The sequence below is a fragment of the Pristis pectinata genome, chromosome 4 (genome assembly GCF_009764475.1).
Source record: "Pristis pectinata isolate sPriPec2 chromosome 4, sPriPec2.1.pri, whole genome shotgun sequence".
NCBI lineage: Eukaryota > Metazoa > Chordata > Chondrichthyes > Rhinopristiformes > Pristidae > Pristis > Pristis pectinata.
This window is the reverse complement of record NC_067408.1, coordinates 96,621,837-96,647,623: the sequence shown is the minus strand read 5'-3', so window position 1 is coordinate 96,647,623 and position 25,787 is coordinate 96,621,837. Positions and strand designations below refer to the sequence as shown.

The window sequence follows — 25,787 nt, the reverse complement described above, 5'->3', positions numbered from 1 at the left end:
AAAAAAATCTAGATTTTAGTTTAAAATTTAAATATGAAAACTGTGTCACGTTGTGACATCAATGTTATCTAATCTGTTCTGGGAAGAGCCCTATAAAAGTACAGAAGCTGCAGGACGCCAAACACATCCCTAAGTTAGACAGCACTATATTGAGAGGTCAAGTATCACCGAGTATTCTGGATTGTCCCAAACTGGTATGTTTTGCATTACTATTATCTGTGATTTATTTATGAATTATATTAGAAACTAACTGTTTGTTGACCTGCTCATTTGTGTAACATGTTGTAAATTGACTTGTTTAGGCATATTACATACAATTATGGTCTATGTAGAACCTGTACATATTATAACCATTGATTTAGAACTTATTGTGATATTTTTATTCTGAATTTTGAAGAAAAAGAAACAAGTATCATGTTCAGAACCAAAAAAGAATAGCAATAATGGAGTACAAAAAAGAAAGTCACAGTATGTTTTGTGGTCTGGTCTATCTAGAAATAATAATCATTTTTAAACAGGAGAATAATTGAACAATTCTTTGGAACTCTGGATTAACTCTGAAAGTTCCTTTAGTTTAACTTTATTCTCACTGTTCATTCTACAGTTCTCTAAGTTCAGTAGAAAACTGTCTTATAGAGAACATTGGAGAAGAAATTTTCATTGGAGGTCCACCAGGGAACAAAATAATCAAAGATACCTGTTAAAAATTGTACAATATTTAAAACTGAAGTGTTAGATAGGTAGCTCAGAGGTTCATGCACTAGCTAACCAAGCCACTTGGAGGACTTCTGATGTCTATACAGCTGATGTCATTTAGGACAACAGTAAGATGGTAAGATTAGCCTCTCTACCCAGAGTTAAGAAGGAGAACTGCAACCAAAGTTCCTTCCTTCTGTAGCTCTGGTTGAAAAATACATGTGTGAGCACTGAGTGCAGACAGATTTAGATTCAGGATGTTGCCCTTCCAGTCAAATATTGGGTGACATTCACCCTCTGGATTCACATATGATTACTATTCTCTTTGGCACATGTATTATAGGACTGCATTAACAGAGACATATTGTTCCTTCAGAAGAAAACAGGTGAAAGAAATATTGTGCCTTTTACACCACTTTCAGGACATTATAAAATGGTTTACAGCCAATGAAAAATATTGTGAGAGTGCTGTCTCTGAAGTAATGCAGGAATCACTGTGGCCAATTTGTATACAGTAAGCTCACCAAAGCAGCGATGGAACAGTGACCAGACTATACATTTTATGTGTTGATTGAGAGATAATTGACCAGGACAAGGAATGAAATACAATTACTTTCACCCTTGGATGCCAGGGGATTTTTAATGTCCATCTAAGAGAACAGATGACATCTGTTTTTTAATATCTCAGGCAAAAGAAAAGGAACTTCAACAGTATAGCACAACTTCATTACTGCAATGTCGTGTCAGTCCTGATAGTCATGCTTGGGTCTCCAGAGTGGGAGAGTGCTGGCAACTGATCCACAGCTGACAAGGTTCAGCTGTGATGACTTGTGTAGTGATAACATAGTTCAGCTCTGGTGTGAAGAATGCTCACTTGGATGAGGCCTATGGAAGCAAAAACCAATATCTTTGGAAAAAGAGAGGAAAAGGGCAAGAGAATTGAAGCCCCAAGTTTGGCCTTGTTTGCATCTACAGAGTATAGGCATGTAATATTTCCGTTAACATTCCGAGTATGGTTGTATATGTGGCCAAATATCCCGCTAAAAATTGCACTGTTATCCTAATTTGACCAACATCTCTTTTCACAATGGTTTACTTATCTGAAGTTCTACTATATTATTGATATTATTGTCAAATTGCATTAGGTATTAGATGGCAATTTGTACAACAGATGATTACGTATTGCTATGAAGCTCTTTATAAATGTCATCAAAATATTTGTTTTATACAATAAGACCACTTGGTGTTGCTTTATTGATTTATCAAAATCATTAATGTTTGTTTGATTATTAACATGTTGATGATTAGTTTCTTTACTTTTACCCTTGATGGAGAAAAATACTGTGTGAACAGAAATACCTGAAATTGTTGGCCAAATTCTTCTTCAGCATCAGTGAAGAAATAGAATTCAACCGGATCACACTGCCCTACCACTCATCTCATCCTCTACCAACAATTCCTCTTGGTCTACAACCTGTTTCTATGGGTCAGTGGTCACTGAATATGCACAGTAGATACAAGATAATTTTTTTGTTAAACAAAGGGAGCACACCAGAGCCTGATAACAGAAGATTGATGATGGTACAACAGATAAGATCTTTATTAGTCACATGTACGTCGAAACACACAGTGAAATACATCTTTTGCGTAGTGAATTTGGGGGGCAGCCTGCAAGTGTCGCCATGCTTCCAGCGCCAACATAGCATGCCCATAACTTCCTAACCTGTACATCTTTGGAATGTGGGAGGAAACCGGAGCACCCGGAGGAAACCCACACAGACACGGGGAGAACATACAAACTCCTTACAGGCAGTGGCCGGATTTGAACCCGGGTCGCTGGCGCTGTAAAGCATTATGCTAACCACTATGCTACCGTGCCAGCGGTACCATCACGCAGCACCATAAAAGGCAGCTCTGCACTTAAAGGGCCAGAGAAAGCCCAAAGATTAAGAGAGTTACAGTCTTGCAGATCTCACTGAGACTAACACCTGCATGAGTGAATGAAACCAATCTTATGGCAGATCATTCCCTGCATTCTCTGATCTTAGGAATCTACTGTTCCCAGCTTTGACCTGCAATTGTATGCTATGAAGTTCTCAGGGGAAGTATGGGAGAGGAGAGGGAATGAATCAGCAACTCAGGATAAACTCTTTCACTAATGTTTGCATGTGGCTTCCAGGGAAGGGGAAGCAACAGCAGTCCCAGCAAGGCCGATGGGGAAAATTGAGAACAAGGTTGTGAAGTAGAGGCTGGTCACAAAGTTAAATTTTCACCCTTTTTCCAACCACTGTGCCACCTCATTTAAATTAGATAAAAGAACCCTGCACTGTGCTTGTTGGGTGGCCAAATCCAGATATTTAAACTTCACGCAATTAATTAGTAGGTGTAAGTAAGCACCCATGAAAAGTTTCTGCGGTCCTTGAGAGACTTTATTGATGATTCATATTTAGTTATAAGACAAAGTCAATTAGGCTAACAAGAGTACTAAACCTATCAGCTTTTGTTAAAACTAAAACGATTTACTATGGTCACACCTGGAATAGATGGCTTGTCTTATGAGGAAACCTTGGACAGATCTAGTTTAGAAGAGTGGGAAGGGAATTGATTGAAACATCCAAGATCCTGAGGGGCCTTGACAGAAAGGATGCAGAGAGGATGTTTGCCTGTCTTGTGGGAATCCAGAATTGGTAGTCACTGCTTAAAAGTAAGCAGTCACTCAATTAAGATGCAAATGAGGCAAATTCTCTTCAAAGGTGGTAAGTCTTTCCTCAAAGACAGTGGAAGCAGAGTCTTGGAATATTTTTAAGGCAGAGGTAGATAGATTCTTGATAAGCAAAGGGATGAAGGTTATTGTGGTATAAGGATAGACAGGAATATGAAGATGAGGTGAAAGTCAGATTATCCTACTTCTAAACCTAACTTGTAATTCTATTCTGTTGTCATTCGATCACTAGTTCTTTTAACCCTTCTCTTTTCAAACTTGGTGGTAAAAAGAGCCATGTACCTGAGCCATTCAAGTGGGTTACAAAGGAAAAAAATCAACAGCTATCAGGACAATAACTCGGCAGGAGATAGAGTGATGGTGGGTAAACAGCAATCTCTTATTTTCAGTTGAATGCAGCTAGTGCATTGGAGGAGGTATTTCATATAGTTAAAGCAGGATATAGATATCAGAGGAGAGGAAAGAGAACTGAAAATGAGGAGGTGTCCTTGGGGACCTAAAGGCAGGCACAAAGGCATGGCCAGAAAACTGGGACCAATGGCATTTTCCACACTATGAATGGAATGATCGAAAGAAGCCACAATAGTACTTAATGAGATGCAAGAAGGAAAATATACTGTATGTATGGTGGAGTATTGGCATTTATTAGTCTGCCTGTGTTTTGTTTACAGGTGTCTAACTATTAAACGGAGAAAATGCTGTTCCCCATCTACTCATTAATTGGTATCATACTTCTCAAGGGAACAGATTCTCAAACTATTAGCATTCATAATCAAGACTGTGGACCAACCTATCGACTTCCAGGTAATCTCATCAAAAATAAAAGATCTATAACACTAAATTACAGAATCAGTCTTCTGTAAATTAACATAGTCAGATGTGACAATGCAATTTTTTTTTACTTAACAGAGATTTCTACCCACTCATAGCATATCCCATAACTAGGTCATTCTTGCTGTTTATATTCTGGTTCTTAATTATAACTGGTCACATAATTAATTGTATTTATTCTCATTTCCAAAGTAGTGAATGCCACTGGGCTCAAAACCACTATTGATGGTCTTTGCTGGAAAGTTTTCTTGTGGGCCAAAATTGGGCTCTGTATGATGCCATTGCAGAGACGTGAAATTCAGGACAAGGTTGAAACAAAGTATCACAGCAATTTATGGCATAAAAGGAGGCCATTTGGAACATTATATTCTTGCCACCCAAACAAGGGAGCTATTTAGACTAATTCTAATTCCCAGCTCTTGGTCATGGCCTTGTAGGCCACAGCACATCAAGTTATAATCCTAATAATTTTAAAATTTACTGAGGATTTCAATCTCTGCCCTCTTTCAAACAGTATGTTCCAGACCCCCATCATTCTTTAAGTGAAAATGTATTCCCTGAATTGTCTCTAAGCCTTGTTATTAAAATGATGCATTTCAATTATTTATGAGGAATGTACATTTGGGTGGAATATCAGATGCTTGCAAGGTTCTGTAGTGTTGCACACAATAGGAAAGGTGGATATTAAAAAAAGAAAATTGTGAGGATAAGAATTTACACACACTGTTCATTTATGCAGCCAATATTATCTGTGTTTAGAAGTCAATGTAGTGATTGATTTTGAATAATACTATGCAAAATATGGCAAAATCAAGAGACATAGACACACATAAAGGAAGTTGAATTACTGGCCTTTAAAAACAGCCCGAGCAGAGAAAATAACATTTGAGCAATGTCAGTTATTCAGAAACCTATTTAAGCGACAGAACTTTACTTACACACCAATGCATCTCGGTGAACACTAATAATACTTAAAAGTTCAGTTTCAATCACTGTGTGCTTTTATGTACGTGTGACTAATAAAGATATCCTATCTTATCTTAATTGGGTGTTTTGTGAAGCTTGAAAATACAACTTTTGTAAGAATATGAAATTTTAGTTACCAATATATAAGTGGGTAAGCATGATGCCCCATTGCCTTTGATGAAAGATTTGCAGAAATTCAGAAAATTCTTCATTTATCCAAAATATCCATTGATCTCCCACCAACGACACAAGAAGTTGCAAGCAGCAACAGGAACATTTTATCCCAAGTTATCCCAGGTAGCTCAGTTACTCAAATATAGATCTGGACAAATAAGGAAGACTCATCCAGAAATTAGTGTTGGCAATATTAAGTATCAAAGAGTTTAACATTTCAAATGACCTGCCATTATCAACTACTTCCTCGTGGATTATAATCCAGTCCTTTTCAATTCTTTCTTCTGGGCAATTTAGATGGACTCATTTCTTTAAGTAGCTGAGTAGCCCACTTATTGCAGGCAGGAAGGCTTCTCTGAGATGCCATTTAACATGAGGCATTTTCTATTTGACCCCTACTTTCCCACGTGTCAAACAGATTCAATCCTCCGTAGCTCCCCTTGATGCTGGTGAGTGGTTTCCAGGTTGCATGATCTTATCCTGCCTGGAGCAGGCACACAGGTCTGCTGCAGTTTATATCTAAATAAATGCAAATGATATCTAGGAATTATTAGTATCTGGGCTCAAAGTAGTGATATCGTGGGGGTGATACCATGTCAAGAAACTGCTCCTTGTTTAAAACCATTCTGAAAAATAAGAATCATCCATAAAACCACCAATGTCAAACTTCTACACTGCTGTCAAAAACTGCAACATTTTGAAATGCGACATAATAATATATGTTGTATTTTTTAATAGATAATGATGATATCAAAGTGGTCTGTGGGACCCAAGATGTGCAGCTGTCAATCTTTTTGTGCCCAATTTACTATGCTGGTTACAACGAGAGTCATGTGGCTTTAAACAACCAATATGATGACTCAAAGTGCCATGGAACGGTGGATGCATCAATTTCTCCTCCTGTTCTCAGGTTTTCATTTCCCATCAGTGATGTTAACTCTACATCTTGTGGAAACAAACTGACGGTATGTTAGTCATAGCTACCTGAAGGAAGTTCGTACTTTGAGGAATATGATGGCATATGTTGCTATTCAACAGAAATATGTAGAAATTACCTTGGAAATTATAGCTTATGACAGCATTAAATATTAAAATTGAAAATAGGATTGGAAGAATACATACTATTTACAATTCTCAATTCCCAATGTAGTTACTAACTCATAAAAGGTAAAATTACTGGAAGAAATAAATGCAAAAGTAAATTATAACTCATTATGAATGATATATAGTACATTTGTGAATTTCCACAGAAAATTAATATTGATTAAGAAATATTTTAAAAAATATAAAAAGTGTGACCAGAAATTAAATTATTTACATTGCTGTTTGATTCTCAATCTTCTTTCTTAAGAGAACATTATTTACAATTTTTCTGTGTGTTCCTACAATCCCAACTAATGGCTTACTCATGGATGATTTGTAGAAACACTGCAATACCCAAAACTATAGAATGATAGGGCACAAATTACCATCTGTGGTTTCCCAAACAGAGCAATTAAGCAACTGTCAGTGTAGGACAAGCAGTTCTACAAATGGATAGGAGAGTAAACACTCTTGATCAAAACATACAAAGTGGCCACTATAAATTGCCCCTAGTGTGTAGGTGAGTGGTAGAATCTGGGGCGCGGTGGCGGGGGGGGGGGGGGGGGTTGATGGGAATGTGGGAAGAATATAGTGGGATTACTGTAGGATTCGTATAAAAGGGGGTTTAGTGGTCAGAATGGTCGGCACGGACTCAGTGGCTAAAGGGCCAGTTTCCATGCTGTACCACTCTTTGACTCTATGTCTATGACTCAATGATCAGTTGCTATCCTAATCAGGGGTTACATCTGGGAGGCAATGAAGTATAATGAGCAGGAAATTTGCAGAAAATAAATGCAAGTTACTCTACAAGAGGCCCTGGAGCAACACTATAAACATCACTGCCTAAGAATGTATTTCAGTCTAGTATAATATTCAAACTTTTATTTTACATCAGTACTTAAATATATTTTGTTCTGCATACAGATCACCAGCGTTCAAGGAACGGGTGCTTTTAAAGACTTTTCAAACATCCAATATGTCAATATCAGTGGTATGATAGAAACAAATGACCCAGTAACAAATATCATAACGTACAACCAGGAATTGGTGTATCTGTATTCCTGCTCCTATCCTTTGGAGTACTTCCTCAATGATACCAGGCTGGATGTGTAAGTAAAGAATTTGCTTATTACTTGTTTAGCTGAATCCTCTTTTAAGTAGGATTTTAGAATTGAAATGCACCTTTAGAATACGAGCTTTAAATTCATATCTGCTGATTCTTTTGCCTTTTAATTTAAGTGATACAATGGTCAATTGCTACTTTCACATGATGTATTGAGACAAAGGAACAGATTTTAATAACGTCAATCTCTCCCCCACCCAACTTCCCCACCCCCCCAAATGAAATAATAGTTCCTGCATTGCATTTCTGTTCACCGGTATTATAATTTAGAATAATAGAAAGTTTATAACAAAAAGAGAGACCATTTGACCCATCCCGTCTATGCTGGTGGTAAAACAGCTACCCAGCCTAATCCCACCTTGCCTACAAACAGAAATAGGATAGAGGTTGCCCCATCAGGCAGTGTCCTTCTTCACACAGAAAAGTCAATAACAATTATGGCCTTTCAGCTTAATCTCTCTTCCAGAATTCACTTCCACCCTATGAACAGAGAACAAACTGACGGTTTCAAAACTGATTCCAGAAAGCTAAGTTTCCAGAAAGAAAATATATATACAATGCTGTAAACTTCCTGTGATCCTGAGTTAGTCAAGATATTACAGGATCCACTGTGATAAGTATAGAATCATAGACATTTAACTCATCCATGCTGAGAAAAAGAGATCTAATTAAGCTAATTTCACATCCCAGCTCTCAATCTGTAGCACTGTAGGTCATAGACTCCAAGTGCCCATCTAGCTACTTTTCAAATTTAGTTAGGGTTTCTGATAGCTTATGGATTTTTATCATAATAAGAAACTTTGATGCATCATGTGGTTATAATTTCATACTGATTGGTTAATTTGATTGCATTTATAGTGCAGGAGTAAGTATAGCCATCAAGGACAATAACGGTACCTTCAGGAGCACCCTCACACTTCGGCTTTACAGTGTAAGTTATTTGATAACCTATTAATATATCAAAGTTGCAAATTCCACCAAAATTTAATTTACAATGGATAAATGTGCTAAACATTTTACCAACCAAACCTTTAATTTTGTTTAATTTATATATCAAATGTATTACAATAAAAATGCTCGGGAAAGAAGCTGAAGCTTTGGAAACAGAGTTTCGTGTTACTGAGTTATTAGAATCTCCAATTTTCTGAACATTAATTTAAATTCCTGGAAGATTGATGGGTTCCATTATGGAAAAGTAATTAAAAAATGAGAATGACTTCAAAATGCAGTGCAAGGTATAGGTTGACATGCTGTTCAAATGAGAAGGTAATGGATAGGATTGTAAGGAAATTAAACATTTACAGAAAGGATAAATCAGGCCAGAGAAACTGAACATACCAGTAAATAACATAATCAATTAAGCAGAAAGAACACAAGTGAGGAATAGAGAATGGCATAACATTAAAATAGATGAGTATAGTGAGGCAGTATGAAGCCCACCAAATACATTGTCATGTACAATACTGCTTTTTAACCAGAGAATAAAGCAGGAAAGGACAGTGCAGGACAAAGGACTGAGACTGAAGTGGTGTAAATGAGCATCTCTCAAACACAGATTATTTAACACAGGGCAGCAGCTGGTTCTCAGACAAAAGAAATAATAAAGAGGACAGCTGCCATTTGGTCTCAGGAAGAAAGAGAACCTTGCACAGGTTTAATAGCAATATCGGGATTAATAGCAAGAGGGAGGAACTGGTGTAATTCATACAGCTGTTACATTTTCAATGAAAAGGTTAAATGACAAGTTTTAACCCACAAAAGCAAAATACAGTTGGAAAATAGAAACTAAACAGAAAGTACTGGAAATACTCAGATCAGGTGGCATCCGTGGAGAGAAAAATAAAGCTTTGGGTCAATGATCTGTCAGAATCGGGAAAAGTTAGAACTAAAACAAGTTACAAGTTGCAAAGAGCGGGATGGTGAGAACAAGAGGGAAGTTCTGGGATTTTAAACCCAGTACTTGATGGAGCAGGATTTATCAGGTGGATAAAATAAAGGCAACATCCTCCCCTTTGGGTTTACAGCACACCCACGTTCAGTGTCAGTTTAACTGGCTTGTTATAGGCAGTTATGAGATCCCCCTATGCCATGTAAGGCCCTCTCTCCGAGTGAGGGAAGGCCTTATAAATAAATTGGATTTTGAGAGAACAGAAAATCAGATGTGGTGGAACAGGAGGGACAAGAAAGCTGGAAAGGGAAGAGATTCAGAAATGAAACCTTGCTGCACAAAGAAATGAGATGTAGGCAAAGAAAGGATCCTGCATAACATTAGTTGGTAAGGGATGATACAGAGATGAAGCATAGACAAATCATAAGATAGTGAAAGAGAAATGAAATAGTAAAAACTCAAGAAATGGTTGTCAAGGCAGGAGTGATACTAGAAGAGAAAATGGTGTCCATAAAAGAAAAGCAAATGGCTAAACAACCAAATCAATGTACAAAAATAGTAAAACTACCATACCAAAAGTATGCTAAAACTGTATTCTTTTTCAGGACTCAGATTATACAAATTCTTTGATCATCCCAGACACAGGACTCATCTTGAAAACCAAGATTTATGTGGAAGTGAAAGCTGTCAATTTAACCAATAAGTAAGAGGAGTAAAAATCATTTTAGTTTTATAAGTAGAATTGCTTTGTCTTCTATTTCACAACAGACCATAGGCCTGAGAAATATCACATGCGAGTTAATGTGCTCTTTTCACAAATTACAGGTTTGCGCAAAGATTTAATTTATTGTAACATATATTGATCTAGGGGGGTTTTTGTCCTGAAAGCATTGACTAACTAACTACAGGGCATAATTTGAGAAATAGTGAATCAAAACTGGAAACAATCACTAATACTGGAAGTATTTCTTCATGAATAATTTTACAGATAAACTGTCATTTGAAATCATGCAGCTGGCATGTCTGGCACGTCAACCATACTTCGTTAATTCAATGCCTTTTTTACTCAGGGCAAGGTAGGCCATGTTCATGAATGGTATTCCTGCACCGCCCAAATATTGCCTTTCCTAATTTATATAGTATTTAATGTTCACATAATAAATATAACTGATAGATTCCATGACCAGGAGGACAACATTACTTTATTAAAAATATAAATAAGGAAAAACAATTTCTATTCAAATGGGCCTCAATGTGCAGAATAAAATTTGATTTCCTTTTTAAAACTCAAAGTAATACTTCATACCATAACATACTGAATAAATTTCTATACCTGAATGTTGCACAATATACTGTCTGCAATGAGAAAATTGAATTTTGATTTTGCACAATAATGTAAAACAGGCAAAATTCTATTGAAATGTAACTTGAGAAGGATGTGGAGCAAGTAGCTGAATCACTGTCACCACTTTCATTGGCTTTGACAATGTCAAAGGCATTGCCTATTATCTGACCTGGCTATAGCCAGTTGAACTTTCCTTTTGAGCCTCCTGCATTGTGTGTCCTTTCCAAAAGCAAAAGGCCACCACCTAGAATTCTCAGACCACAACCTGTTCAAAACTCATCAGGCTGGCTGCAATACGCATTCTGGTATTTGTAAGATCGACACCCCCAAAGCAAGGTAAATTTGTGGTCACAATAACATATGGCAATAGTCCCCAGAAGAGCCCATAAAAGTAATTCAATAGTTAAATTTGGAACTGGTTATCTGTGGAACTGATCAGAATTTGTACTGCTAATGTTCCAGACAACTCCTGTCTAAGTTGGAGATCAAGATACTTTCTATCTCAGAGGAGTTCTATTTCATGACCAGACTTAGAAGCAGTTACTGGCCCCACAATGCTAGGCAAAGTCAGCTAAAAATGACACCAAAGATTAATGAGAAATTAGCTGTGACACTTCCTGTCAGGAGAATACAAATGTGAAATTTAAAAGGATATATACAGAAAGTAGTGGAAAGATAAAGAAATACATATGTGAAAATGCCTGCTGTATATTTATCATGATTTATCTTCAACCACATAGGTTCAATGTCCTTCTTGATCGTTGCTATGCTTCAACTTCACCATTTCACTTAAATTCTTCCCAAAGCTATGACCTCTTCGTTGGGTGAGTACTCCGAATCTAAAAGCTTGCTGTGATAATTATCTATCAATCCAATTTAATTTTGTCTCACAGGTGCGTCTCATATTTTCACCCCTTTACTACTGCAATCTACATACTTCTTGAAAGTCATAAGGAATAGACAATTCAATGTTGAGACTGGATTATAGGCAGCCATGCTGACTGTTCCTCTCAGAACCTTAGATCTGAGGATGAAGTATAAGGGCCAACAATACCTTGTTCTTTTCTGTTCTAATTGTGTTCTTTCTTGTAAAATTGTGTATAATTTATGTTTAATTTATGTTTTTCTTGTGAATGCTGCTTATATGATGCTATATGCCTGTGATCCTGCTGCAAGTAAGCTTTTCATTGCACTTGTGCAGACATCTACTTGTGCATATGACAATAATCTCGACTTGATTTAACTTGAGATGACCATGCATTGAAAAGAATTAGATAGGGGGCCCAGGAAGAACTTCTCAATTTATTCAGATCTGCAGTATATAACTTCTGTTGTAAGCACGGGCACTCATTTCCCCAATGTAATCCCCTAAGGCAATGTAAAGATGATGAAAAGCTGGTCATATACGATTCTGCCTCTTTCGTCATTCTATTATAAAAGCAAACTCAGATTTTGCAGATACAAGCGAGAAAACAAAATCTAGTGTCCCCAATGCAGGCTTTTCATCCTTCAACTGATCCAAAATTCAGCTGCATACATTGTGTCCAATTTTAATTACAATTTATCTATCACCCCTATCCTCACTGGCTTACACTGTTCTTCAACAAATTGAACTTAAATTTTTTAAAAATCCTTCCACTGTCACATTCCAACCCATCATTGTCACCTCTTCCAGCATTATTAACCTTAAATGTTACTCTGTTTCTCCATAGATACTCCCTGACCTTTTGAGTATTGCCAGCATTTTCCGTTTTTATTCATGGTTTTAGATTCATTCTGCCTCACTACTTATAGACACATCAGCCCCAATCATTAACATTTCCTCACTAAACTTCCACTTCTTTGCCCAGATTTAAAAACTACCGCAAAAATTATCTCTTGGGCAACTATGCTAACCTTTCTACCATACTTCGTATGTTTTTGTTATTTCCTTTCCCTCATATGTAAAATTCATTTGGATATTTTCTATATTTTATTCTGTTTTTGTAAGAACATAAGTAATAGCATTAATATGCCATTCTGCTCCTCAGGCTTTATACCAATCAATAAGTCAGCACAATTAACCTCTCCCTCTACCTCCCCCAAGTCTCTCTATCCTAGATTGTTGTTTTAGTACGAGTTAGAGAAACACAAGACTATTAATTCTCCAGAATCCCTGTGGAATCTATACATCAGTTTTGGAATAAACATCATTAATATATATTGTAAATATGATTACCAAATCGGATACCAGTCAAAACCAATTTCTGGCTTTATATTTGAGGAAAAGAATTTATGTGTAACTAGGTCAGTTGACAAATGTACAGATGTACCTGTAGACAATCCCAAGATCTGGAAAATTTTCAACAATAACTTTTTTAGGAGTGTGGTTTGGATGTTCGCAGATCCTTACAAAATCTTTCTTTAGTTATTCCTTAATTATTCTGAAGACATTTAAATTTTACCATGTAAGGTATTGAGGGCGCCAATTGCTTTATAATTTCTGATATCTTAAGATTACATAATTTATGAGGAAACATTTAAACATTATTTTAAACAGCATCCCTATGCTGGAATCTGTATTTATAAATCTAGTCAGAAAATATCTTTCTTTGTCATGTCTGCTTTACAAGAGATGATCCTACAGAGCTGTAATATCAGCTGAAGTTGACCTGATACAACCTCTGGAACAAAATCTCTCTTCTAATAGAAGGGAACCTTATAACTTTATTAAGTCCTCAAATTATTGCATTCTTCAATATACCATTGGGAATATTCATCACATCACTATCAGCAGACGGCAAGTATTGAGCTTTCAAGGTGAAATGTCTTCATCACTTTTACCATGTAAAGAAGCCATTAATTTGAAAAGGTACAAACATTTCATCAGGTGGCAGGATATTGTCAAGGGCAGCATATTACAGATGCGACCTACATGACAATTATTTCTCTGATAAAGACGATGTACACATGAGCATACAGTTATTTTAAGATAATTTAGGTTATCTTTCGTCAACAACCATTATCCAAGATATTTAGTCCCTGATGACTCGTACTGTTCAGCAAACCACGGTGCCCATACTTTGTGGAACGAGAGGAAACTCCTGATTGACAGCTTTCAGCTGTAACCATACCAGCTGACTGTGCTGGGAAATATCAGAGAAATGCTTTGGGCTAGAAATTCAAGGACCTTTATTTGTTTCTTAGCCTTCAAGGGCAAGAACTGGGTGCCTCCAAGTACAGTAATAGTAATAGAGTGTTCAATAGAGCAATAGTTAAGTGGGATAAACAAAATGGTATCTCCAACTCAAATTCCCACCTTGGATTGGTGCTTAATAAATTCTGAAGTACATGAAGAACACTTTTATCTTCAACATTTTACTTCTTAAGTCCAGATTGCAGATAGCTAAGAAATCTGGACATAAAATTCTATACAACTTGTTCTCTAACCCACTTGCAGTTAAGGCCTATAACCTAGTTTGCCTTCCAAATTACTTGGAGTCATGGAGTTGTAAGATAAAATAAGATATCTTTATTTGTTACTTGTACATCAAAACACACAGTGAAATACGTCTTTTTTGTGTAGTGTTCTGGGGGCAGCCCGCAAGTGTCACCACGTTTCCGATGCCAACATAGCATGCCCACAACTTCTTAACCTGTACGGCACAGAGACAGCCCCTTTGGCCTGCCACATCCATGCCAACCATCATGCCCATCTATAATAATCCCACTTGCCTGCATTAATTCCATAACCCTCCATGTCTTGCTCATTCAAGTACCTGTCAAGATCTCTCTTTTTCTGCTCGTCTCCACCACTTCCTCTGGCAGCTCATTCAACCTACCTACCACCCTCTGTGTGAAAAACTTTCCCCTCAGGTCCACTTTAAATCTTTCCCCTCTCACCTTAAATATATGCCCTCTAGTTTTAGACTCCCCTAACCTGGGAAAAACACTGCATCCATTCACCTCATGATTTTATATACCTCTATAAGGTTACTCCTCAACCTCCTATGTTCCAGGGAAAAAAACCCAGTCTACCCAGTCTCTCCTTATAACTCAAACCCCCAATCCTGTTAACATCCTTGAGAATCTTGACGTCCTAACTCTTGCATTGAGTTCCCTGACCAATGAAGACAAACATGCCAAATGTCATCTTCACCACCCTTTCTACCTGGGTCGCCACTTATTCGAGAATTATATTCTTGTACTCCAATGTGTCTCTGTTCAACAACACTCTTCCAGGCCCTGCCATTCACTATGCATGTCCTGCCCTGGTTTAACTTCCCAAAATGTATCATTTTGCACATGTCTGAATTAAATTCCATCTGCCATTCCCTCGCCAACTTTCCCAGCTGATCTAAATCCTGTTATAACTTTAGACAACAATCTTCACTGTACCACCAATTTTGATGTAATCGATAAACTTACGAATCATGCCACCTTTATTCTCATCCAAATCGTTAAAATAGATGACAAATAACAGAAGACCCAGCACCGATCCCTGTGGCACACCACTGGTGGCAGGCCTCCAACCTGAAACACAACCCTCCACCACCACCCTCTGACTCTTTCTACCAAGTCAATTTTGTATCCAATTTGTGAACTCACTCTGGAAACCCACGTGTTCTAACCTTCTGAACCAGCCTACCATGCAGGACCTTGTCAAAGGCCTTACTATAGCTCATGTAGACAATGTCTACCACCCTGCCCTCATCAATTCTAAAAAACTCAACCAAATTCATGAGATATGATTTCCCACAGATAGAGCCATGTTATGTATGTTAAACTTATGTGTTTTGTGCACATCCAAGCCACCTACTGAGGGACAGCTTAGAAAGATGTCAATTATGCATGAAAGCATCATGTTGCAAGGAGCCAGAAGTAAAGTTCCCAGACCGTCTATGTCCAGATGATGGCAGTCTAGAGCCAGGGCTGCACCATTTAACTGAGTGGATGACAGCTGATAGTCCACCAATGGGACAGTAGCCGAGTTCAGTTACTGGCTGGATTGCCCCTAAATTGATTGCTAGCATTTACTTTTAATCTCTTTTTCCTCAGGTCAGATATTATTCTCAGCATGGAAAGCAAATTAGATTTGTCTTTGGGATGGCAGAGATTTCCCTGCTTTGAAGAATCATGTTCATCACCACAACTCCTTATTTAATCACAGAATTCAGGTTTATCCCCCAGTTTTTCACTGAACTGTTTGAAACAAGGGAACTGCCTGACAACGTTGATGGTCTATCTGCAGTAAAAAGGGCTATCCCAAAAGGGCTATCCTTCCTGCTTTAGGGGTCCATATGTTTAATGCTGAAGGGAAGCATGCCTCCACTGTGCCATTGTGATTAACTAAGCCACGTTTTCTCTTAACTAGCATTTCTTTTCCTGTAATAATGTGCTGCAGTTCTTTATGTTGCCTCTCCTTATTTTATACACCTCACCAAAGCCCAAGACGGACCAAGAATCAATTCAAATGACTCCCATCACAAAATATGACAAGATTTCCTTCAACTCCATTTTTATTGATCCCACAAAATCCCTTTTCATTGTTGAGATAGGAGCTAAAATAATTTATTCAACTTTATAGATGCAATAAAGAACCACAGACCAACATCGTGTCTAATGGAAAGGACCAGTTTGCGAGGTTCTATTTTGAAGCATTCCGCTTCACTGAGCACCGAGACCTGGCTGTCTCTACTTTCTATCTACATTGCATTACACGTCTCTGTGCACAGGCTGCTTGCAGTGGATTTAACGTGAGTACAAGAAATATTTTATTGATTTCCTTTTTAAATTGAACTGTAGGACATAAGGTTCCAAGGTTCCCGTTCTAATTAGTGGTCTAATGGGGCTGGACTTCTGGCTGCAGGCAAAAACGTAACCATGTCTCAAACTGCATTGGTGGAATCATAATTCAGGCAGATCCTAATTCTCATCTGGTCAGGTTAAATCCAGAAGGACAAAAGCAGTATTAATATTTCAGGTCAATTATCTTTTCCCAGAAATAGAAGAGGGTCAAAGTAACTAAACAGATCTTGAATTTTTCTGTTTTACCTGATAATATATAATATATTATCATAAATAATACCCTATAATGTCAGCATAGACGCTGTGGGCCAAAGAGCCTGTTTCTATGCTGTACAATTCTATAATTTATGAAAAAGCTCCCTCAGAATGCTACTTGGAAAAAATATTCTTTTCTTTTTGCTGTTACAACTCTGTGCTGGCAATAAATGTCATTGATATGAAATTCACACTTTCGTTTACTCTGCATTACGAATGCTACACATGGCTTTTAAAATGCTCATATAGATTATTGATCCATTCCATTGTTCATGGGATACATCATCAGTGAAGTGACGGTGGTGACCTGGTAGTGGCAAATTAAATGTCAATATAACAGTGAGTGAGTTGTGATTAGAAACAATTTCACTTGAGCTCTGTAGTGATTTTTTTTAACAGGCACCTTTTTTGTCAAACAATAATAAAAACTGAAAAGACAGCTCAAATCGAACCAAGAAATAAAAGCAAATAATTCAAGTTTTAAAGATAAGCACATCTTAAAGGGGATGGGGAGGGATTAAGAGTTAAAAGGAGGGAAGAGAAAGGAAAGTCACATCTGTAATGTGGTCAAATGAAAGTCTAATTAAATGAGAAAATGGATGACAGTGCAAGAATTTAAGGGAACAACTAAAGAAATAAGATCTAGCAGAGGTATAAATGGGAATGACAGATTCGTTATGCGTTTAATAGAAAGATGGAGTGCCATTTCTCAATTTTATCTTGAGGTTCAGTCTATGTCATGGACTTGTGGTGTAGTTATAACTTAAGATTGAAGGACTCAAGATGTGGAAGTATACGATGCACTCCATATTGACAAAGGCCAGCTGCTCTACCAACTTCTAGTTGCAGAAAACCTCATCTAAATCATGTTTCCTTTTCTTTTAGAAATGTTCCAGGAGAAAAAGAGAAGCACCAATCGCACTCACTACTCCAGTTCCAGATGAATTGTCCAACCCTTCAGTAATTAGCTCCAAGCCTGTCTTGACCAAGAATGATAATGGTATGTCTTTGTTAATTCAACAAATTAAAATGCACATAAAATATGAAGTGTACCATTAGCATTGAACTAAATAACAAATTGTCCCAGCAGAAGATCACTCCTGGATCTATATTAAAGATAGGGGAAAAGCAGACACATTATGAAGCCAAGTATTGTACTGTGGTTTTCTATAGCACTGGTTGGACGGTGTGCAGGTTTGGGTAACCAGGATCCTACCAATAATCATCCCAAAAATATATGCGTAATATGAGGTTGTGGGCATAATATCCTGACCAAATGGTCTTTTTTGACCTCTCAATAAATCCTTTGACTCCATCAATTGGTAGAGACAGTGGAATGCACTCATTAAATTCAGCCACCCACAGAAACTCGTACATTTACTCCACAATGGCATGCAAGTTATGATACTAAACAACATGCCTAAACTGTAACCATTAGTGAGAATTGGTGTCAAACAAGGCTGCATCATAACCCCAGCATTTTCTCAATCTTTCTTGCTGCAATGTTGCATCTCACCTCCAATGGACTTCCCACAGAAGTGGATCTAATCTTCAGAGCTAATGAGAAGCTGTTCAACCTGCAGAGACTACACTGCAGAAACATGATTACCCAAATCTCTGTAGAAGAGCTGCAGTGTAGATGATGCCCACTTTTGTACACTTTCAGAGGTTGAGCTCCGAGCCATTGTCAAAACTTTTACAGATGCATACAAGAGGATTGGCCTGACATCCAACACCTGCAAGATGGAGGTCCTCCATCACCTGCTCTTGCTGCACCACATTGCCCTTTGATAATAAAGGCTACAGTAACACCCTGGAATATGTGGACCACTTCCCATATTTCAACAGCCACCTCTTGGTGAATGCAGGTATTGAAGATGAATTCACCATTGCCAACACAGTCTTTAGTTGACTGAGAGAAAGGGTACATAGACATCAAGACCTATAACACGGCACAAGACTCATAGTCTATCAAAATCTCTGCCCTCCTGTATGCTTCTGAGACATGAACTACCAAGAGCAGGCATCTCAAGGCATTGGAAAAATGCCACCAAAAGAATCTCCACAAAATCCTTAGACTAAGTAAACCAATGTTAATATCTGTTCCCGGGACAGCATTCCCAGAAAGTGAGGCTCTGGCTATGTTGGGCAGGATACTGGGATAGAATCTGAGAGTAGCACCACGTTCTGGTGTGTCGATTGTAACTTTTTATTAACCAATTGTACACATGAAAAAGAGGGGACACAATTTTAAGTTGTTGGTCTCGATAAACACTGTGGGACACCAAATTTCTACTAATCCTTTGGGAAAAACATACATTGTCACCTCAATCACCTTGACTTGCACAGTTTTCTTGTTTGTAACCCCTCCAAGATTGCTAGGAACCTCAGAGCCATAACTCTTCCCATCCCTCTTCATTTTGCCTTTTCTTGTCAGCTTTCAACTGATTTCTCTTTTCTCACTTCCCACATCTATACCCACTCCAAATGAACAATTCCCTGGATCTGGCCATCTTGGAAATCTTCTAAACTCTTAGATCTCTACCCCAATAATAGTAACTCCAATCGTTCACTTGTTTTTTGAAATATTCATACCATCTTGCCAGATTCAATTTGCTTTACAATTCACCAAATGATCCTGCAGCAAACTTCATCTCTTTAAATTCCTTTTTCCTGACCTTCCAAATACTTTAAAAGGTAAGTAGCTCTCAAGCCTTATTAGCTCTCATCTCTGGATCTTACCTGTTCCATTGCAAATTAGCACATCTCCTAAAATACCATTCCATCTTCTCATAATACAGTCACTTTGAAAGTACTCCAAAACTTCAGTATATACCTCTTTTCTCTTCCATATATTGGCTTTTGGCGATATCATTCATACACATGGGGTCTTGTTTCTCAACATTCAACATTTCTACCACTGGTCCTGACTGCTCCTCTTCCACTGCTAGACAAAGTGAAATCTGAAAGTTGAGAGAAGAGCAATATATGCCTCTGAAAGAATTCACCCAGTTCATCTTAACAGCTGTGGACTCACACACACTGATTTTCAAATATTTGATGATTACTTACATTTTTATAACCTCGTGAAGAAAGTACATCTTCAAGGATCTGACTGTGATCACGATAAAATGGAACTCTACTCTAACCTGATGAATCATCATCCATTTCCATTACTGAGAATTCCTTTCTCACCACCTTCATTCTGTGCTTCCTGCTCAACACTGAACATTGAACCTTCAGATGATAGTTTTTAGATTATGTGAGGGGGAGTGTAGTTTTAGATGAAGAAACACACAAGCTTAGTCTAACCAGAAAAGGTAAGTGTTCACAGTCATACCAGAGTACAGGTAGAATTGGTCCACATAGGAAGTTCAACATCTTACTAAGTTTAAATTTTGTATGGAACTTGGTGCAAGCTAAGAGCTTTGGATGATTTAAAATCTATGGAGAAAAGAACAAGGCACACCAGGCATATTTGTGTTGGAACAATCAAGTCAGTGTTCTCGAAACACAGTGCCAAGGAGCTGTGTTCAATCCTGGCTATGGGTGATGTCTGTGTGGAGTCTGCACATTCTCCGTAGCAAGGCTAGCAGGATTAGGAACCCTGATTGATGAAGCATAGTGAAGCTCTGGGCAGGAAAAAGGATGCATATGTCCAGTATAGGCAGCTGGAATCAAGTAAGTCTCTTGAGGAGTATAAGGGATGTAGGAGTATACTTAAGAGGAAAATCAGGAGGGCTAAAAGAGGCAGTTTTGGCAGACAAGGTAAAGGAGAATCCTAAGAGATTCTATAAGATGAGCGATAAGATAAGATGACAAAAATCCCCCCTATATATTGGGCTTCCCCTTTCCTTATCTTCAGTCCTGAAGAGAAAATCCACCTCTGGAGATTCTTTATCCACCGACATCTTCTACAAACCCAATGACGCCCACAGCTACCTCGATTACAGCTCCTCCCACCCTGTCTCTTGCAAGGATACTATCCCTTTCTCTCAATTTCTCCGCCTTCACTGCATCTGCTCCCATGATGAAGCTTCCCACTCCAGGACGTCCGAGATGTCTAACTTCTTTACTAACCGTTGCTTCCCCCCTACTGTGATCAAGAGCGCTCACACTCGCATCTCTGCCATTTCCTGCACCTCTGCTCTCACCCCGCCCCTCCCAGACCTTGTCCTCAAATTTCATCCCACCGGCCTATGTATCCAACACATCATTCTCTGCCACTTCCGCCATCTCCAACAGGACTCCACCACCAAGCATATCTTCCCCTCCCCACCCCTTTCAGCCTTTTGTAGGGACTGCTCTCTCCGCGACTCCCTAGTTCACTCCTCCCTCCCCACACGTCCTGCTCCCACCCCGGGGACTTTCCACTGCCCTCGCCGTAGGTGTAACACCTGCCCCTACACCACCTCCATCACCTCCATCCAGGGACCCAAACAGTCCTTTCAGGTGAGGCAGAGATTTACCTGCACCTCCCCTAATATCATCTACTGCATTCGGTGCTCCAAGTGTGGCCTCCAGTACATTGGCGAGACCAAACGCAGACTAGGTGACCGCTTCATACAACACCTATGCACCGTCTGTAACCGCGATCCGCAGCTCCCCGTTGCCAGTCACTTCAACTTGGCATGGTTAGTAAGTTTGTGGATGACACCAAAATTGGTGATATAGTGGACCATGAAGAAGGTTGTCTAAGATTACAACAGGATCTAGATCAACTAGGAAAATGGGCCAAGGAATGAATGGCAGATGGAATTTAACTAGAAAAAGTTGTGGATGACACTGAGATTGGGGGTGTAGTGGACAGCGAGGAAGGCTATCAAAGCTTTCAGCATGATCTTGATCAGCTAGGAAAATGGGCTGAAAAATGGCTGGTGGAATTTAATGCAGACAAGTGTGAGGCGTTGCACTTTGGGAGGACAAACCAGGGTAGGGCTTGTACAGTGAATTGTTGGGCTGAGGAGTGCAGTAGAACAGAAAGGGACCTGGGAATACAGGTCCATAGTTCCTTGAAAGTGGTGTCACAGGTAGATAGAGTAGTAAAGAAAGCTTTTGGCGCATTGGCCTTCACTCAGAAGGTAGTGCGAGTGTGGAATGAGCTGTCAGCGGAAGTGGGTGATGTGGGTTCAGCTGTAACATTTGGGAGAAGTTTGGATCAGTACACGGATGGGAGGGGTTTGGAGGGATATAGTCCGGGTGCAGGTAGATGGGACTAGGCAGAAGATTAGTTCGGTATGGACTAGATGGGCCGAAGGGCCTGTTTCTGCGCTGTAGTAATACTCTAACTGTGAAGTGATGCATTTTAGTAAGTTAAACCAGGGCCAGACATACATGGTGAATGGCAGGGCCCTAGGGAGTATTGTTGAACAGGGACACCTTGGGGTATACGCACATATTTCCCTGAAAGTGTTGACACAGGTAGACAGGGTGGTGAAGAAGGCATTTGGCATGCGAGGCTTCATTGGTCAGGACATCGAGGAAAATCACGTTAGGACATCACGTTACAACTGTACAAGACATTATTGAGACCACGCTTGGAGTATTGTGTGTAGTTCTGGGTGCCTAACTATAGGAAGGATGTAATTAAGCTGGAAAGGGTGCAGAAAAGATTCACAAGGATGTTGCCAGGACTGGATGGCTTGAGTTATAATGAGAGGCTGGATAGGCTGGGGCTGTTTTCCCTGGAGCGTGGGAGGCTGAGGGGAGACCTTTTCGAGATATATAAAATCATGAGGGGCATATATCAGGTGAATGGTCATGGTCTTTTTCCCAGGGTAGGGAAGTCTGAAACTAAAGGGCATAGATTTAAGGTGAGGGAGAAAGATTTAACGGGGACCTGAGGAGCAAGTTTTTCACAGAGGGTGGTGAGTAAATTGAACGAGCTGCAAAAGGAGCTGGTAGAGGCGGGTACAATTACAACGTTTTAAAAGACACTTAGACAGGTACATGGATAGGAAAGGTTTAGAGGGATATGGGCCAAATGCAGGCAAATGGGACCAGCTCAGATAGGCAGTTTAGTCGGCATGGACAAGTTGGAACAAAAGGTCTGTGTCTGTGCTGTACAACTCTATGACTCTATTACTGCGTGGGTTTGCATGCATGCTCCTGTTTCCTCACACACCTCAAAGAAATGTTGGTTGGTAGATTAAGTGGTTACTGTAAATTACTCCTGGTGTAGGTGGGTGGTAGGAGAATCAGGTGGGAGTTGATGGGCATTTTTGGTTGTTTGGAAATAAGTAGAGGAATGGAATAGATGCTATTGCTCTGATACCTTGCATTCACATGATGAACCAAATGGCCTCCTTCTATGTAGTGGGAACTATGGAATTCAATGCTGATATTTCAGAAAAAGCAACCATAAAAAAGTCTTGCTAACTGATATAAGTTTGGAACCTCTTACTTTAACACTTACTCATAATTATTTTCTTTCTGTACTTTTACCCACAGTGGTGAACACAAATGATGATTCAGGTAAGGGAATCTATTGTTAAAAGACACCATTAAATGCTTCATAGAGTACTTCACAAAGATAAGGGAGAGATGAACACAGGTGCCAAATATTAAAGTGGCATTTAATTATGGACCTTTGCTAATTATGGCATTTTCCTTTGATATTTTAACTTTTTAATGTTCATTAATATATGCTGGACAATGGTCAACTTATTTCTCTACAACATTCTCCCATCATCAACATACAAACCTTGTGATCAGTGAACAATTATTCACATAATTAGAACATTTTACAATATCACACTATTCAACATCACTCAACCTTTATGATGCAGCTGATTGTGTTTTCAATTGTTAAAAATGTAGGGTGGCCATAGATACCTTCCTGAGTTCAGTAATGCCAATTGCTTGCATACATACTTGGACTGCTACCCACATGATAAACACCATCATGTATCTACTTCCCATATTTCTCATTTTTTCTAGCAGCATAGAAGGAATTACATAATGGTATGACCCTGGGATATAACAGTAGAACCCCTCTATGACCTGAACCAGATATCTACACCTTTTACATGAATGTTCCTTCAATCTCTTCAATGATAGATCAAATTTAGGATGATACAAGACCTTATTCTAATTAATGTTCTTACTTAATTAGTATACAGTATAAGTTTTGACTGGTAACATCCTCATTCAATGAAAGAAAATAAAGAACATGCCACGCTTTTTCATAGCAAATTACTTAACAGAAACAAGACATTATGTAAAGTTCCTTCAATGTTTCTAACCTCTGAGGCAGCCTTCTACTTGAAAATCCCACCAACTATCCTGTTTCATGACTTCTCTCTTAAATCTGGAAAAAAACTATATAATACAATAAGGCTGATATTTTTTTCAATGACCAAGAAAAACAAATTAGTTGTTTATTTAGTTTCAGACAGGTGACAGCAAAGCTAGCTCTTTAACATTAACTACATATCAGCAATCTGCTTCTAAAACTTGCTAGGCTTTTAAAAGTATAACTTTAACTTTTACTCTTTCTGTGAACAGATGGTCAAAAATTTTACTAATGTGTCAGTAATTCTAATTCATCCCTTTAGGAATTCCTAATCTAAACAATGCCGTCAAGTTACAAAAAAACAACTAACAAAAAGTGGTCGGATTTAAAAATTAAGATAAACAACGTTGTCACAATTCTGGCACTGATTTCTGTGGATATACATTATATTTGAGGTCTTACCTTTACTTTCTGTTTTCTCCCACTTCTCAAATAGAGGTGCTGACTTTTCATTGGATAGCACAACACCTTATTGCCTCATTTGCATGTCATTTCACATTTCTAAGTCTAGGAATGAATACTGGTAAACTATTCTAAAAGCTTCATAGCTGATCCCAAACTTGTCTGTAACTGATACCTATATACATGCATCTTATGGCAGGTAGTAGTCCAGAGTATATGCTTTGCCATCCTGCACACCATTGCCTTTCTATCTTCCCTCCTGCTGCCCCAACTACTTGGTCCAAGGTGCTGAGATTGATTTTTTTCAGTCCAAACAAGTGTTTGATTCACATCTTCATTGATTTATTATGCAAGGATCTGGCATTGCTGGTGTGTTACAAACAATGTTGACTGTCTTATTTCTTAAATATTGTTTAACATATTTGTTATTTTTACTTACAGCATCAGCTATAGCTGCTCAACAGGCCTTAAGTGTGTACACCGGTCTGGGAGTTGGATTGGGAATCTTAGCTGTAACCTGCATTGTAATGATTGCAACAGGTATACTACTGTATCGAAGATTCCAGAAAAAAAGCACCTTAAAATAAGCTGGGAAGCATGTAAAAAAGATTTAAAAATAAACAAGTTACCCTTCACTGAAGACTTTGTGCGCCATTCAGGCTTCCATTAGAGCTTTCTAGATGTGATGACTCCTATTTTAACCAACAGCAGTATGTGCCATATTTTGTAGTGTATATCAATATATTTCAATGCTACTAGGAAAGGTAAACTTAACTTTGAGTCATTTTAACTGCACCTCTGCTGGGATCATATACTGTGACACAATGAAAAAGATTATAGGCATACACCATTCTCTATGCAATAATTTCATTTAATTCCGAAAAAGGTATAAAATATAATGGCAGATAATATTACCTAAAAATTAAACTTTGTAATTTAAATATTTTACTAAAATAAGACTGGAAAATCAGGTTGGTTAAATTCTAAAATATAGTGTTGCTTAATCATAATGATGACTTCTCCATTTACTGTTACTGAACACTGTGTTTTTGACAAAATCTGCAAATGGGAAGCATTACAGAGTAATATTCTGATGTAAATGAGTAAAACTGAAAAAAATATTTACACACCACTTCAGCTTACATTGTATTAGAGTAGAATGAAAAATAAAATGAGAGCTGCTCTGATAATTTAGTGTGTATGCAGCTTGGTTTGGTATTG

The 25,787-nt window shown here is 38.3% G+C and overlaps 2 protein-coding genes across 2 annotated transcripts in view; both read left to right on the top strand.

Moving 5' to 3' along the window:
* LOC127569494 (uncharacterized) overlaps positions 1-25,787 on the top strand; it is a 534,065-nt gene that overhangs the window by 497,722 nt on the left and 10,556 nt on the right. The gene's annotated exons all lie outside the window — the stretch shown is intronic.
* LOC127569495 (zona pellucida-like domain-containing protein 1) lies at positions 134-25,787 on the top strand. Its single transcript, XM_052014206.1, has 11 exons — positions 134-194; positions 4,090-4,222; positions 6,128-6,354; positions 7,397-7,581; positions 8,454-8,526; positions 10,089-10,186; positions 11,569-11,652; positions 16,395-16,563; positions 17,756-17,870; positions 23,321-23,344; positions 25,008-25,787. The coding sequence occupies exons 2-11, from the start codon at positions 4,114-4,116 to the stop codon at positions 25,151-25,153; spliced, it is 1,230 nt and encodes a 409-aa protein (XP_051870166.1). The 5' UTR covers positions 134-194; positions 4,090-4,113; the 3' UTR covers positions 25,154-25,787.

What these genes read in the sequence shown, in the direction of transcription:
- LOC127569495 (XM_052014206.1), top strand. Translation starts at nt 4,114, where the DNA reads ATGCTGTTCCCCATCTACTCATTAATTGGTATCATACTTCTCAAGGGA. An exon ending in CTTGTGGAAACAAACTGACG is followed by an intron (nt 6,355 to 7,396) that starts GTATGTTAGTCA and finishes TTCTGCATACAG; the next exon opens with ATCACCAGCGTTCAAGGAAC. An exon ending in GAACACAAATGATGATTCAG is followed by an intron (nt 23,345 to 25,007) that starts GTAAGGGAATCT and finishes TTTTACTTACAG; the next exon opens with CATCAGCTATAGCTGCTCAA.